This window comes from Ascaphus truei, chromosome 6 (assembly GCF_040206685.1).
Source record: "Ascaphus truei isolate aAscTru1 chromosome 6, aAscTru1.hap1, whole genome shotgun sequence".
NCBI lineage: Eukaryota > Metazoa > Chordata > Amphibia > Anura > Ascaphidae > Ascaphus > Ascaphus truei.
In genome coordinates this window covers 103,410,079-103,427,487 of record NC_134488.1, presented here as the reverse complement: position 1 = coordinate 103,427,487, position 17,409 = coordinate 103,410,079, and the positions used below count along the sequence as shown (strand labels likewise).

The window sequence follows — 17,409 nt, the reverse complement described above, 5'->3', positions numbered from 1 at the left end:
CCTCATATTCTTCTCTAGCATTCATGTTGTCACTTAAATCTGTTGATATTTCCTCTGTAAATTGCTAAAACATGTACTTTCCTCTGCCACTGTACTGCTAAAATTCTAATGCATGCTGCCCTCATTCTCCCCGTCTTGACTATTCTAATATCTTTCTTCCCTACAATCTATCCTAAATACTGCTGCTAAAATCACACTCTTTCCTAAACCTGTCTCTGCTTTTCTCATGCTGAAATCCCTCGTCTGGCTTAACACTAAGTCCCATATTACTTACAAAAAAATGTCCTCTCTTTCAAGACTATATACTCCATTGCCCCTCCTTACATCTCAGCCCCAATTTCTCTTCATATTCCTGCTTGCCACTTGCGTTGTGCCCAAGGAGGTCTTCTGTCTACCCCTTAATGTATCTAAAACCCTCTCCCATCTGAAATCTTTGTCACTTACTGCCCCACTCTGGAGTGACCTTCCCTGCAGTACCTGCCAATGACCTTCTCTCTCCACCTTCAAGGTCTGTCTCAAAACTCACCTCTTTAACAATGTATTTTAGAAGCTCCAGAGTACTTGTCCCTTGCCTACGCACTTACATAAAACTATCAATTTTTTGTAAGGTCTCCCAATATAACAATTAGATTGTAAGCTCTTCGCTCCTTTTCCTAAGGTTTACTTTTCTGTTTGAAGGAGCAATTCATGCACATTTTTTATTTACTATTTTGTTTCACATAGAATTGATGCAGAAGGTCTCCAGAGCAGAACCCCGTTAATTTCAGCTCCGGGGACCTCCTACTTCCTGAGATACAGACTTCCAAAGGGGGCGCCGGTATCTCTGCAAAGTTTAAAGCTCCTGCATCACGTGGGCCAATAGGAAGCCGTACTTGATGATGTCACGGCTTCCTATTGGCCCGCAGGGTGCGGGAGCTCTGAAACTCCGCCATGATGTGATCCCTGCTAGCTGAGCGGAGCGGCTGCCGACACCCCCTACGGAGGTAAGTATCTCTGGAAGCATGAGGTCCCCGGAGCTGAAATTAATGGGGTTCAGCTCCTGAATACCCCTGCATCAATTCTATGTTAAAAAAAAATTGTATGCTTGAATTGCCGCTTTAAAGTGCTTATTCCCAGCATGCAGTGTCAGATTTCCTATTAGGCCCGAGCCTAAGGTCAGATTTCCTATTAGGCCAAGCCTTAATTTGGGGCGGTAAAAATGTCCGCCCCCATCTACATTTGCCGCGCTCTCGCCCTATCGGACCTAATGGGAGGGGACTATCCTTCAAAATTGAGCGTCAAAGAACGCCGCGGATGTCAGAAGATGTCATGGCAACCATGACGCCGCACCGTCAAATGACGTCATGCCGTGATAACGCGATGCTGTACGACGTCACATTGTTGATGTCTGCGGCGTAATTTGACGCTGGATTCTGAAAGGGAAGCAGGGCGGCAGACACGGGTGGCAGACACGGGCAAGTGCCTAAGGGCAGCGGATTTGGAAATCCGCCGCTGCCAGCATGTATTACATCTCATGTTATTGTGCGGTGAAGAGCTACAGACATGGATGGCGCTATAGAAAAGAAGATATACATATATGCATACAAGTGGATTGGGAGAACCGCCCCTTTAACAGTTCTACAATTAGGCTCCCCAGGAATACAAGCCAGAGACCTCTGAAAATCAGCTTCCACTGAGTAATTGGTGATTAAAAAGGAATTTACTCATAACACAGCAATTGGATAGGAGAAACGTAATGTCACAGCGGGCAAATAATACAGATGCCACAATCCGCAGGGAGCTAATTAATTTAAAGGTAAAAAAAAAGGCATAATTACAGACTGGGGCTCTTTTAAATGAAAACAAAAAAAGCGTGCAGCGGCATGCACTGAGACTTATTTATATCACCGTGGCAAGACGGAGGTGGCATGGTGTCTCAAGTGTTTATAGATGTCATCTCCTTATCTCCACCCAACACTGCTGGTGACCAGAGAAAGAAAAAGATGGCTGAGAGCAGCTTCACTGCAGCTAATGCAGGGGTGGGCCACTCCCATCCTCAAGGGCCATCAACAGGTCAGGTTTTCAGGATATCGCTGCTTCAGCACAGGTGGCTCAGTCAGATGATTGAGCCACCTGTGCTGAAGCAGGGACAGTCGAAGAGCTGAGCCACCTGTGCTGAAGAATGGATATCCTGAAAACCTGACCTGTTGATGGCCCTTGAGGATGGGAGTTTCCCACCCCTGCTCAGAGGTCAACCCGTTTCTTTACAGCCTGACACGCGGCAGGCAGGCCCAAAGAGGAAGTCATCCGGTTGCTATAATACTTCATTTGAAAGAATCACAGATTACATTTTTTTTTTTTGTGTAAAAACCTTAATAAATAAACCTTGTATGTGATAAAGAGATCATTCCTGGTCTCAGGGTGGTCTCTTTAGCTAAAAATAGTGTATTTTAATTACTAAGTAAGTTTAATGCTACTTGAATTCTACTAGCTGACTCTTTCATTAGATTTATATTCTTGCAGTGTGACTGTATGTTGTAATGTCCTCGACTAGCTCTCTGGGACATTCAGACCATGATGATCCATACAGATCTGGTTCAGCAACTGTTTACTGTTGGACACACATCCACAGCTTTTAGCCCAGAGACTCTGATATCATCCCACTCAACACAGGAAATGCTACCTCTTGCCATCTAGTGGCAGAATACTAAATAACACGCTATGTACTTCCGGTCATGCTCATATACCCTCAGATCCTTAACCCCTCACCTCCCAACTGGGCGGAAAATCACTGCAATACAGCCTTAATAATGTTTATAGTAGAAATGTCTTTTAAATATTCAAGCACCTTAATATGCGTTCGTTTTGTTTCTACATAGACTAAAAAAAGACAGCGAACATAGAAATATAAACCCACCACTAACAAACTCCCATCTTGCTAATAGTGACACCTTACAAGTTTGATTTGTTTATTACAAAAAAATTGTAGTTTTTTTTCCCACTCGTTTACTATTCAAATCTACCAAACTCGATGACGCGCTTCACTCCTCCGAGTATCCTGCTAACCCAGGCATTCTAAAGCAAAAAAAGAAATAGAGTGCGCCAAATAGGGTGCCACTATAAATAGGGGACTATAAATATTAATAAAAACGATGCAATAAAATGTGTGACATGAACCAATCCGGAGCATATAGGGTCTTGCAAGATAAAAGTGTGAGGATAACCAAAAACCCTATGGGTAGCGCAGCTTCCTAATAAAGGGAACCCCAGTCCCTGATGAGAGATGCAAAAGAGAGAAAAAGAAATGGAAGCGCAAGCCAAGGGGTAGTGGTAAAACTGAACACTTTATAGTAGGGAATCTAATGGTGAAACGCGTAGGAGGAGGAGCATAGGGTTTATGCTTTCATTCTGTGCAGTGGAGTGAAGTGAGCAACATAGCTCATTGAGTCCCTGGTAGCGGCACCTGCCTTGTGTTTGTTTGCCTGCTCATCGGATTACACCAGTGCAGAGGAGGATCGGAGGAGGCCAGACACAGCCCAGAGACAACCGGGAAGGGCCTGTGCGTCATATCCGGAAGTGACGTCAGACCCGGACACCCGGCGGGCTGTGCGGTGCCATTTACCTGTAGCAGCGTGATCGGAGAGGCTTTGCTTTGGAGAGAACCACCGGACCCCCACGGACCATCAGTGGAATCAGGGTGAGCATACCGAGCACTGGCTCAACCCTGGGGGACCCCTCTAAACCGGCATTGCCCTCTTTATGCATGTTTTTCAAGGACTCTGATCTCAAAACGGGTTCTTCCCGTGGTTAATCCCTCTGAGACTCTGAGACTCAACAAGCATCATTTGCACATCTATTTATCCTAATATTGACATTGTTTGTTTTTTAATTGATTATTTGTTGGTTTGGATCGTGGTCTTAGTGACACGACCTACTATAAAGTGTTCAGTTTTACCACTACCCCTTGGTTTGCGCCTCCATTTCTTTTTCTCTCTTTTGCAACCCAGGCCTTCTGTTGCTAGGTAGAAGAGCCTGATGAGACTTACCTCTTCCTTCTCCGCTGATTGGAGGTCTTGCCATTCCTCGATGACATGTGCCAGGTCCACAGTGTTCATGTGCACACGCGCCTCTCCAATAGCGTCGTGCTTAGAAAAGCGGTCAAAGTCATATACCGACATCACCAGGGTTTTCCCTCCAAGCTCCGCGTAAGGAATCTGACAAAGAAACCGAAGGTTTTTGTTTATCAAAGTGCCCTGGCTGCCAAAAGGTGCAATAATGGTGCAAAAAAAAAAAAAAAAAAACCCCACTCCAGATGTATCAAGGTGAATAAACTATTATATTGTATGGGAGATTTTTCATATACATTCAGAGCTGTTTGCTGCCTGAGTTTTGCAGCCGTAAATCAGCAAACTCGCTCGAATAGGGTATTGATTATTTAACATAATTATTTAAACCTAAGACCCCCCCCCCCCCCCCCCCCCAGAGCAGAACCGCACTGTTTTCAGCTCCACGGGTTCCAGAGACAATTAAAATGTTGTGTGCCAGTGCACTGCCCGGATTTTCAAAGATGGCACACTGTCATCAGTTGTGACTCTCTATTGGTCTGCACATTGGCAGCCATTTTGAATTGCCAGGCGGGATAGGAAACACTGGCACCTAAAACTTTATGTATTTCGGGAACCAGAGGGTCACCAAAGTGGTTCCAATTATGTAATAATAACCATGTATATATATATATATATCTATATATATATATATATATATATATATATATATATATATATATATATATATATACATATATAGATAGATAGATAGATAGATAGATAGATAGATAGATAGATAGATAGATAGATAGATAGATAGATAGACAGATAGATTTTTGTTTTTTTAAACGATTTGCCGGGTTGCTGCTTTAAATAGGTAAAAATACAATTACAACTTTAGTACAGTTTTCATTGACATTGCGGTGCGGTTTCTCTAGTTATTGATCTGACGTGATAACATGTAATACAAATTAATGATGATACTATGAGCTTAAACTTTGCATGAATGTATCTGCAACCCTTTCACTGCGGAACTATGCATTGCTGGCCCCTCTGACAGCAGAAGGGTTAAAATACCCACTTCTGACTCGGTTCACGAAAGGGCAATAAATGAATAAATTGGTGTTGCCGGCATTTAACACCAATTTTATGTCTCGTCCTATTCACTAAAGCCATATCGCCAGTGTTAAAGCAGAGATAAGGTGCTTTTCACCGTAGCGATGTGAGCTTTTATGTTGTTGCAAATCACGTTATTCGATAAACTACCGTTAAAGAATATTGCCAATTTTTAACACCTACCCCAGTTGGGCCTATCTTGCCTATGTACTGTATATAATGGCCACTATATAGAAAGGCAAGGTAAGGCTACCCAACCTAGAAAACATGGCAAAATACATAATATTAACAATGTAGAACATATTAATATATTAATCCCTTAGAAGCCAAAGTGGTCAGATAATTATGGTCAACCCTTGGCCAGCTGATTTCTTGGGCTACTAAAGGCCTAAAATGTACACATATAGATGTTATGCTTTGTGTGCTTTACTTGTAGAGTGTTTATATTGCATGGGACTGTAGCCCCATTGATACCTGAAGACTCCTTTGCAATGCATTGGAAACCTCATCATAACGGTTAAATACATTTCTGCCACAGGGTTTTGTAAGAAATCTTATTACAGAACCTTATGTTTGAAACGTGTGATATCTCCTAACCCTCCACAATTGCATCGCTACTGCTGATTAATGCAAATGTCTTTGAGTTTATGCGGACTTGTATGGCTAGTGTTATTTAATGCAATAGTTAACGCAATTTTCACGTATGCAAATGAGAATGAATATCTCAAACCATTTATGAATAAATAAGTCTTAGGGGGTTATGCACAAAGCAGTGATAAGTGTTTTTGAGTGAGATAAGTGCTTTTTGGCGCAATTTATGGCGCAATTGTTTTAGCAATGACTGTGTTTTGATGATGAAAAGCCTTTTAAGCGTGATACTGCAGTGTTATCACTGCTTTGTGAATCGCGCTGCACGCGATATTGAGAAATAAAGGCATTTATCTCACTTAAAAACACTTATCACTGCTTTATGCATAACCCCCTATGTGAATACAGCAGCAATGCTGAAAAATATTGCTGTGATTCCATTTCTCTTAAAGAAGCAATCAATGCAATATCCTACATGTGTTTTTTTTTTTTAAATAAATCAATGCTGCAGTATCAGCATCTTTTGATTTCTATAGCAGGTTTTAACACCGTTCCCCAGCAGTGCAAGATCTTTGCAACACTTTCCTGTTTGTGATAATTTGTTGTCAATATTCACAGCAGTTTGAGCTGCAAACTGTAACAATAGATAATGTTACCTTAGTAATATAAGGATACATTGTAGCTGTACGTTACACTGATTGAAGGATTGATTGAAACGGAAAGGTAGCCATTTAGTGAACCCTGGAAAGCAGGCTCTTTGCTGATCGATTACGGAAGAACGAATCGACTGACAGCTTAGATCATTGGTTTGCTATAAAGGTCATCAAAGGCTGCATATAATAAAACAATATATATATATATATATATATATTTTTTTTTAAAGTACCACTTGGATTGCTTCTTTAATGCCAAATTTTAATGTAGCAATATTGACCTTTAGTAAAACTAGCCCCTCATGTGGCCCTGGAATATCGATTGCACAAAAATACAACAATGGTGTGTTATATCTAAGCTACATCAAATATTATCCCACTCCCTGCAATGGACTTTATTATCCAGTTACTAAGAGTAACTATACTAACTATAACAAGTTATATTGCTTCCTACCTTAAAAGTGAAGGACTCATTGAAGGTTGGGTTGAGAGTCTTGCGATGCACTTTTGTTTCATACTTCTTCTTTTTGTCTGGAAGAAGGAATACTTTGACGTATGGGTCGGATGTGCCACCAATGTCCAACGCTGGTAAATCTGCTGCCTGTATCATTCCCACTACCAGCTGCATGGAGGAGAAAATCAGATGTCTGTAGTTGCCCAAAATGTAGATTAATTTCCTATACTGCTGGGGAGGCAATCAATACACTATAGTAAAACTGAGGTGTAAAGGACAGGGAAACACTATGAACCATTGGCCCTATCTTAATAAATACAATTATTAGAATGGAAACTGTCTACCTGACCTACTTTGTCCACCTGATTTGTGAGTACTGACATCTAGGCAAAGACACATCTCCTCTTGGATTCAGTGCTATACCTGTCCAGTCTGGAAATCGTAATCCAGAGAGTACTGCAGCTTCCCCAACTTCTCCTGGGGCTTGTCATCTTTCCCATCACCCAGCAGAGCAGGGTCTAGATCTTCTATATCGGGTTGCACCTGTATGGGGAATAATTAATTCATTGTCCATGAACAACAGATCAATGGCAAAATAATAAGTACATTTCATTAAAAAAAAATAGTCAAATGGAAGCAGACAATAAGTATACCAATGTAAAGATACAGCATACCAAGAATCCAATTGTATTGAAGCTCTAAGGAAATTTTAGCTATAAAGTCATGTTTATTAAACCTATATTTTTGAAGCCCAATAAATATGATTCGTATGTTTTTGCCTGATCAACACACACAGGCATTGTGCCTAATGTTTTATTCTTCATGCCGTAATTGTAGAGTATTTGTTGTTGCTTTTCTATAAAAGTGGATAAGGGAAGAGGCTGGTACAGTAGTTACAGGGAGAGGTACGGTGCAGGCAAGAAAGCGGGTGCACAGTAAAGGGTGCACCTTGAGGAGGCAAAATCAATGCAACACAATTGCGTCAGATTTATTAAAAAAGAACTGCTTTAGTGGGATTCTTACATAGTTACATAGTAACTTTAATAAATATGGTGCTGTTTTCTCCATTGGCTTTACCCAAGTTTTGCAGCTGGGAGACTTAAAGCAGCATTTCATTCAAAATCCTGTGTCTTTTTTTTAAAAACAAATCAATGTGAAATAGAGGCCTTGCTGTGCGTGGACTGACCCCTCCCCCCCCCCACCCACCCCCCTCTTTCACAGCATACACGGGAGTAAGTTAGTACTGTACTAGCCATACTTGCACTCCAGTTAAACCCTACTGGCACTCAATGAACATCTTGACTGACTATGTTTTGTGCACTGATGTTACCACGCCCCTTATTTTTGTTCTGTACCCCCAACCGCAGTTTTATTTGTCCTTTTTATTGTAATGTTAAAAAATGCAAAATACAGTGTGTTAAAAAAACATAAACATCAATCAATGTGTACTATTAGATAATACTTACTGCATCCCTCCCCCCCCCCAATCTTTATGCCCTTTTTAATGATATTTGATGCACTCAACTTCTTTGGGTTGGTAGGAAGTTACAGCATTGCCTCTGTTGAAATTGGCAGCCATATTGCGTGCCCTGAGAAGCAGGACCTTCGGCCGATCGATCACAGGAGAACGGATCGATCGGCAGCTTAGATAATCTCATTGCCATAAATGTATAAATGTATAGAATCGCTGTATTTATTAAAACAAAAAACAGGCACGCGGAAATGCCACTTTAAGTAACTACAGTCGATAGACCCTTAGTGTGGGTGTGTATCTGTGTATCAGTGTGTGTACTGTATGTGTCTGTGTGTATGTATGTGTATGTATGTGTCTGTGTGAGTCTATGTATGTGTGTGTGTGTGTGTGTGTGTGTGTGTGTGTGTGTGTGTGTGTGTGTGTGTGTGTGTGTGTGTGTGTGTGTGTGTATCTGTGTATCTGTGTATCTGTGTATCAGTGTATCAGTGTGTGTATGTGTCTGTGTGTATGTATGTGTATGTGTGTGTCTGTGTGTGTCTATGTGTCTGTGGGTTGTAGGCTTGTGGAAGGCATACAGATGATGTTAATAAAAAAGGGTTTGACGTGGGGGGAAATGAGAGCAGATGTGAAAAGAAAGGAACAAAGGTGTGACAGGCAGAGGTGAAGACAAAGGGAAGAAAATGAGAATCAGAGTGACAGTACAAGTGACTAATGTGTAATGAGCATGTATGAACAGCATTGTTATACATAATTATAAAAATGAAAGAAAACTGATAAAAACAAGATTTAGGAAGACATACATTCATTTCATTTTTAAACAGAGGCAATTGCCCAAACCTCATGTGAAATGAAGTGGCCAAAAACTGTATGAGCCTTGGCAAGACACACATATTTTGCCGCCAAAAAAGGTGCTTCATTTCAGTGGAGAAGGAAGAAAGAAAGATAAGGAAAGAAAATTGCTTTGCATTGTTTCCCTATGGCAGCCGCTCCAAATTCCTCACAGGTAGAAAAGCTTAGTGAGGTTTGGCTCCAGTAAATATGGTGATGATGTTTTCATTATCATCAAATCAAATGCTTTTTCATTTTGGCAACATACATCAAATCAGGTTATTTATACCTGCTGCTTTTCTTTTTGGCTTGCCATGTTACATTTGCTATTATAAAAAGTTATATATTATTATGTGTCATTACTGATTCACAATATGCCATTACAAAAAAAAAAACCTTTCTACGTGCTAGTCTACCTTTATAAAAGGCCAAAATCACATTCATACTCCTGAGGCATATAATATGAATGACTAGAAAATGACTAGTTGATGTCACAGGTTTTTTTTTTCAAGTCATCTACAGTACAGTAGGGCCCCGCTTTACGGCGTTCCGCTTTACGGCGTTCCGCTTTACGGCATTCCGCTTTACGGCGTTCCGCTCATACATCGTTTCCCAATGTATACCCATATTCATTCGTTTCTGCGCGTGTTCCGTTTTTTTGGCGATTTTCGGCATGACGCGCTCAGCAGCAAAGTATCCGGCTGTCACTAAGCAACCGTTTTAGCGCGAGCGCAACTCCTTGTCAGATGCCATTTGTCAGCGAAACAGTCGGCTTACAGCTCTGCATCTCTGTTTTCAAAGGTACAATACAGTACAGTAGGGCCTCGCTTTACGGCGATTTCCGCTTTACGGCGGCGGCCTGGAACGGAACCCGTCGTATGAGCGGGGCCCTGCTGTAATATTTTCATTAACACAATATAAATGCCAATTTCTCATCAATATATAAGATAAAATGCCGCCTTGTTTATTTTTTTAATACCTAACTACGAATTAGGGTCCTTTTGTTTTTGGCATACCTGTTATCGATAGTTACCATGTGTCCGCTGACCCACAAATTGTTGATGTTGCTATTAAACTTTTTGTCACTGAAAACAAATAACATTAGAAAACCCTCAAGAGCAGTGAAAGCCGTAATAACGCCCGGCTGATCTTCTTGAAACAGTTCTTGTTTATTAAATGGAAAGTCCATTACGAGTGTATATTCACTAATGCGTGATAGCCATTATCAAGCATTAGCAAGCCACTTATGTGGATTTCCATTAACAATCGATAATCGCTATCCTACTTTCTCATTATACTTCTACATTTCATCATGATTGCTAATGACTTCCCAGAGATTGTAGGGAAAATTAAGAAAAAAATGTTTTTGGTCTGTGAAACTAATAATAAACTCTTCCATTGCCAAATAAATTGCACATATAAAAAAAGGAGACAACTAACACTAAAAGCTACATAAAAGAGCCACTTTGTCCTATAAGACACCTTCCGGCAAAAGAAGACAAATTACAGCCCAAGTCAGGTTTCTTCCAACGCCACAAGGTGTCTCATGGAATAACATGCTTAGGAATTATGGGCCTTTCTATCACGGGATCTGTAGTCATAACTAGTTATGGTTTTGTGACTCCAAAAGTTAATTTGGTTAGCTTGGTTTGCTTGTGCTATTTATGCATATACAGTACTAATGCAGAGGTTCTCAGACTACAGTATACTTACACTTAGATCTGGTCTATATATATATATATATAACCTTTCTTGCGTCCGGTAAGAAAAGACAGCACTCTGATCCAGTAATCCCAAAAATTCTGTATTAGGCATGTAGTACAAAATAGTCACCCAAGCCGACGTTTCGGTCTCAGAACGGGACCTTTTTCAAGGGGGGACACTGTACTAATACTTTAATTCTGAGAAAATTGTGTGAGCAAAAGTTTTTCCTTTGATTAGGCTACTTAGGCCAGATTTCCTCCAACTAGAATATCAAACCCGCCTAGTGTTGGAGGATAAGTATTGCAGTTAGAAGTAGATAATAGAATTCCAACTTTTCAGCACGATCTACCTTTGGCTGCCGCAATAGGAATGGACGCCATAATCAAAAAATCACGCAGCACAGTACTACTGTAGGGTTGCCACCAACTGAGATAATTGTATGGGAAGAAACCAGATTCTGTAGATAACTGGGTTCAGATTGGCATTAATCCTTTGGCTCAAATTATTACTACCAGCTTGCCAATTTATCTCAGAATCGCAGAGTAAGTGGTGCTGCAGCTTTCAGCACATATTGGCAATTTACTGCTGTCTAACAAATGGTGACAGTAATGTGACAGCACAATGATAGATGAACAGGTGAAAACAAAACTCATGCTCCTTTGGGCATAATGGAGCAGAAGCCATCCAACTGGAGACAACGTTTGATAACGAAACACATGCTTCTACTTTTGATAAGAAAATACCCTTTTCACAAAAATATTTTGGAAATACTCAAAAGTACAAAAATGGCCACGTGAAGGCCAATACTTCTAACCATACAAAGGTTTTAAAAGACATCCATGCACGCATGGTACAAGTACAGTATGTGCGTGCAAGACATCAATAAGACGAGGCGTTCTATGGTCGGCCTTTTTGGAACCTACTAACTATCACTTAGAATAAATATACAGCATGTATTTTAAGGCTAAACTAGGAAATACATCTAGAATCATTTCCCATGTCATAGCATTGCAAATTAGGTTCACCGAGTTGATAGCTAAATAACTGAAAAATAAAATCAATGGGAACTTATCCTTTGATATATCTGGCGCTGTTTTTTTAACCCCATAATCGCACCACTGTTCCCTTAAAAAAGGGACCCCCAGTGTAAAAAAAAGCGATTATACTCTCATGTATATGAAGTAAGTAAAAGCATTTTTTCCCATTGTTTGTTTTGGATGGTTACCTTGTCGATGTAACTTTTGCCCAGATCTTTCACCTCCTTCATGTTAATTTGGGCTTTGCCTTTATCTTTGCCTTTCTTCCCCTTCTTCTTTTTGCCGCAACACTTCTTGCAAATGCAGAAACAGCAGCATAGCAGGAGCAGGCCAGCGACAATAAGGATGGTGGCTAAAGCCCAAGGAGGGACTGGTTGGAAAACAAGAAGTAGAAAGAAGAAACTAAATTCAGGATATCCAATAGAGACCAAAAATCAAATTTTAAAAAACACTTTGGAACTACTGTTTTATGTTCGTGTCATGAGAAATATTTATTTTAGCAACTATATTTTTAAAGAGACTGGAAACCCTGTTACTACATCTCCAAATAGCCAAGTTATTCACGAAACAACAGTTATGAGCAGGGCAAGAAAGACCAGTCTCAGTGAATGGGACTTATCTCTTCTAATACATATCCTTCTGTTTAGTGAATGACCCCCTATGTATAGTTTATCATGTCAAAAGTGGAGCAATTCTGTGGCACGACAACTTCACCAGATGTATCAAAGAAATAAAATCCTATTAGTCTCAATTGGATTTTTGTCTTTTATACGTTTTTTTAAATACATTTTAAAAATACATTCTTAAATATATATATTGCCACAGAATTGCACCAGATTTGCCTTGATACATACTGTACACCCCTTTGCGGTATATGTATAAAAGCAATTTGGGATCTAAGCCTGGGAATTTTTGTCCTGCGTGTATGTTTTAAAGCACTTTGCTGCAATTTTTGCCTTAATCGCCCTGACTTGGGGAGTGTCAGTAGGAGGAGTTGCGGAGGAATTTAACGGTGCACATATTATTGTGAAATGTGTCACATTCTGCGTCTCTGTGCGTTATTCTTTTCCCCTTTTAGTTGCACAAATACATTTGCCATATCTTAAGTGGCGTAAAATTAACAACTGCTCTTACATATCCAAAATATGGTGCAGTGCGTCAAAACACACTTTTCTTTGCGTTGATACATAGAGCCTTGTATGTATAAAGACGTGACATTGCATCAAAAATTCATTTGCTTACGGTACCTGAAAAAAATTAGCAATGTATGTTCTAACATCAACATTGATGTTCATACATTTGGCGCACATCTGCTTTGTATGGTGTCATGTTCATACATATAAAGGCTATTTAAAATAGTTTGCACCTACTTGCACTTGTCATTTATGCCAAGAAAAAGATGACTGGCTAATTTTGAGGCATATCTGACACAAAACTGGAGCTTGCTTGCAATATTGCGATACATGTTATTTGCATGTGTGTGCAGCTGAGAGCACCCAAACTCTGTCTCCAACCACGTAGCACCCCTTTCTCTTTAGTGAAAAATAAAGCTGACACGCGTCACACAACACATCGCCGCTGCAACACACATTGTTTTGTTTCTCTTGTGTGCGACACTTTTTCATTGCTTTTAGAAACACTATATACATGGGCCCTGTGACAGAAACCAGGGGTTGGTAATAAACTCCATATACAGGGCTCCCAGGATACTGAACAGTTTCTGTCCTGTCTAAGCTGAACAGGGCAGCCTCGTGGTACAGGCACTCCATTCCACAGTTTGTCTGCTGCCTGTTTTCTGTCACCTGTCATGCTGATTAGAGTTCAGGTATATAAGACCTGTTTCCTGTTTCCTCTGAGCCCCGCCCAAGAGCCTGGAAGGCTGCTGAACTGCAGAGGGGTGAGAAAGCCTCTTTCCCAAATCGCTTCATTCATTCTGTTAGTTTGTCTAAAGACTGCAAAGGTACTTATTTTGTTGGTGGAAGTGGACAAGCCACTTCCAACTCTGAGTCAGGGACATCTAAGTTTAAGTTATCGCTCAGACGAGCAGCTTTTTTGTTTGGCTTTGTTTTCTGTTTAAACTGTGGCAGTCTCAGTGCCTGGGACTGAATAAACCAGGCATAGCCTGTTTAAAGGAACAGTACGTGACGTCTCATCATTTAACCTACCCTAAAAGACCGTGTTCTAACAGTCCCGGACAGACGGCGGAGCCCCGGAGTAAGCCGTTTGTCACAGCCCCTATACCTTTATCTTGTCAGAGAGCTAAAACCTATGGAGTAGGCCACAAATAATGTCATTGTTTATTTGGAGTAAAGATGGTAAAAACAGCAATGTTGGATAAAAAAAAATAGCCCCTACGTAAAAGATGAAAAAAATAGTTGAAGCAGAATTTCCGTGATTCTCACCACCCAAGAGAAGTAAACACGACTGATATCTATTTTTAATAAATTCTGCCGCTCACAACAATAGTTGTGTCACCCTAAGCTGGAAGGGCACGGAGACGTAGGGGCCTATGCAGAAAGCAGCGTTAGAATAAATTGGAGAGTTTAAGAAAAAGTAGCTTTAATGGAGAGTTTTATTCTCCATATGCAGAAATGGGCGAAATCCGCTATTTTTAGCATTACTGCATGTGGAGAATTGTAAAGGAGGAGATTCGCGCAGCTGAAAGGAGGAGAAAAAAAAACGCGCATTTTTTTTCCCCTATAGCCGGCGACCTCCTGTTTCTTGCCAACTTTAGTTGGCGGAGAAAATTGACAAAAATCGCGCCAAAAACAGCCGCTAGATGGTGAGCGCGCCTTTCTGAATTCGGCTATTTTACAGACTGGCGAGATGTAGTTTCTCGCCAGCCGCGCGGCGAAATTTTGAAATAGAAAAAAAAATGGCGCGTTTTCCCTAACTCGCCATTTTCAGCTGTTTTTAGCGTGATTTTCTCCTAAAAATGGCGAGATTGCAAATAGCGCTGCTCTCTGCATGAGGCCCTAAATGTGAATAACTAACATTAATTACTCAGTACTTCAAGAATCCTGATACCACCAGCACACGAGGAGCTGCACCCACGAAACAAGCATTGTAAAAAGACACTGCTTTAGTTAATTTTTTTTGTATCGTTCTGCAAAACATGTGCTGTCGGATCCTGGTGGGTGGGTGACATTTCATGTTCCATAGCAAGTGAATTGTGAGCATCGTTTTATGTTTAATGTTACAAATTACTCAGGTGCTATGAAAATATCCTGTTTTTATCAAAAGAGGGAATGAGAGAATCCAGCTGGCACACAACTACATGATGTTCTGTTCTCCTCTCTCTGTCTAACTTAACCCCTTGTTGTGCTGAGCAAGCCTAGGTAGCTTAAGATGTGCTCATCTGCATTGCTACTGAAAGTAACCTGTTGTCCAGCTATCTGAGACCGGTAAGGTTTCTTTCATCCGAAGGCAAATACAAATATCACGTGAGCACATTCACGTCTCAGACAGGTTTGCAACCCTGCCTTTCCCCGTTATCTCTTAGCATACACTGCTTCCACTGCAGCCAGGGATTCCGGGTAATGACATGTAAATGAGCACACAGTGTCACCTTTTGCTTCAAATCCATTTTAACATGGACCCCTATAAGGATATGCCTGACGTATTCTACAGCTTTTCAGCACAGCCTTGGTTAAAGAAGTGCATAGCCAGTAATCCCACTAACAGACAGCTTTCCGGTGGAGGTGTCACTTTTTTACCCACCATAACTTTTGTCATGTGCTGTTTAATCCTATGCAATCTTTGGACATAAGTCTTTGAAATTGCTTACCCTTCTTCAAGAACACCCATTACCTTTTGTCTCACGTTCTCTGAGCTTATTCCCTACCTTACTGTGACTTGTTGAACTCTTTAAATCTCCTTCTAAGCCTTTCTAAGTAGTAGTAGGTCTATTACAACTTTCCTTCCATTTAAGATACACAGGTAATTCTGCTTACATCTGATAAAAAGGAGACACAAGTTATACTGCTTTGAAACCATTCAAAAGGATTATGGCTAAACAATATCCCTCAATAAAGGTCTCTGTTCAGCTAAAGTACAACATAAGAAGGCAGAATGAATGTGGAAGCTCCTTCTGAGTTTAGAGACAGGGTTGACACGTGGATTACTTACCTTTCCTGGCATGATCTGAGAATGTAAAATGAAAGCAAACAGAAAAAAGAAGAATGGAAAAATGAATAAATGAAAGAATGAGATGAAATGACATAAAAAGGAAATACAGGTGTATAGATCAAGTGGTTGATTAAACAATGTTTACGTTTTTACTGTAGTGTAACAAAAAACAAACCAAGTCCATAATAATAAAGAAATCAACCGCACTAGGTGATTGTTACCAGTTCCGAGAGATGATACAAATTAAGGCAATCCTTCAAATTACGATAATATTAGAATATATATATTTTAAAATATTAAGACATCAATTTATTCACATTAGACCTGAAAATGTGCACTCACAATTTGCAGGGTCTAGTTGAGTAGTATTTGAATGCCGTCCACAACCTGAGCCTCTGGAGCACGGCGTTTTAAACTGTACTTTGCCATGTACGTTTTTTATCTGTCTATTATGACATCACGGAGCTGGTTCGCTCTCATTGGGCGAACCACTCACGTGACTGGCCTTGAGCGCTTGAATTTAAAATTTTGCTAAGACTTACGCTTACGCTAGGTGCATGCTTGTCTGGGGGCGCAGCCACGACGTCACTGAGCTGGTTCGCCCTCATTGGGCAAACCGCTCACGTGACGCTCTTGCGAGCGGCAAAATCAAATTTGCTTGCTCTGCAAGAATATAAGCGCCGAGCAGGCGCTTGCTCACACTGGCCACACACACATTGCCTCAATGTGTTTCAGAGCGGCCAGCGTGAGCGCGCGCGCCCGCTCAGCACCACCCTGGCCGAGGCCTTAAAAGAACATCTTTCTGCCTGTGACCTAGCTATATGCTGTAGGTATAATGTAGTACTATGCAGCGTACTAAGGGTTAAAAGAGTACTGTGCAATTGTATATCCCTTTTTATATTTTCTATAGAAACATCAATATCAGAGGGAGAATCCGGATACTTTTCTGCACATTCATACTGACTGGGACTAATAGTATCGTGATTTGAAGGATTGCCTTAAGTTGTATCCTCTCTCAGGACTGGTAACAATCACCCAGTGTGGTTGATTTATTTATTCTTGCGCAAAGGACTTGGTTTGCTTCTTGTTATCTGCAGTTAACAAGTCCCAGGAAGACTTGTACACATGTCCGTTAGGCTGCCCATCCTATTTTTGAGGTCAATTGTATGTCCTTGATTTGGGTGTATTGCATTTGATGTTGTGTTAGAAAGAAGCACGCACATAAAAACACTTATTTCGAGTTAATTTAATATATTAGGTATTCACACTACACAGGTTTTCTTTAGGTGGAGCGCTAGTAACGTTGTATTAGGTTTTGTTTTTACTGTAGTGTATTTGACTAAAGTGACACTATACAGTATGCTCCTATGTGGGGAGTAACGGGGGTGGAGATTCTCCTATT

At 40.7% G+C, this 17,409-nt stretch overlaps 1 protein-coding gene across 2 annotated transcripts in view; it reads right to left on the bottom strand.

The window, feature by feature from the left end:
* Positions 1-17,409, bottom strand: part of SYT5 (synaptotagmin 5) — a 121,463-nt gene that overhangs the window by 14,610 nt on the left and 89,444 nt on the right. For both annotated transcript variants that reach the window (XM_075605451.1, XM_075605450.1), the window contains exons 3-6: positions 12,068-12,249; positions 7,260-7,379; positions 6,837-7,004; positions 4,026-4,193 (exon numbers count right to left, since the gene is read on the bottom strand). In XM_075605451.1, the coding sequence (XP_075461566.1) occupies positions 4,026-4,193; positions 6,837-7,004; positions 7,260-7,379; positions 12,068-12,249 (638 nt within the window). The remainder of the gene's footprint in view (positions 1-4,025; positions 4,194-6,836; positions 7,005-7,259; positions 7,380-12,067; positions 12,250-17,409) is intronic.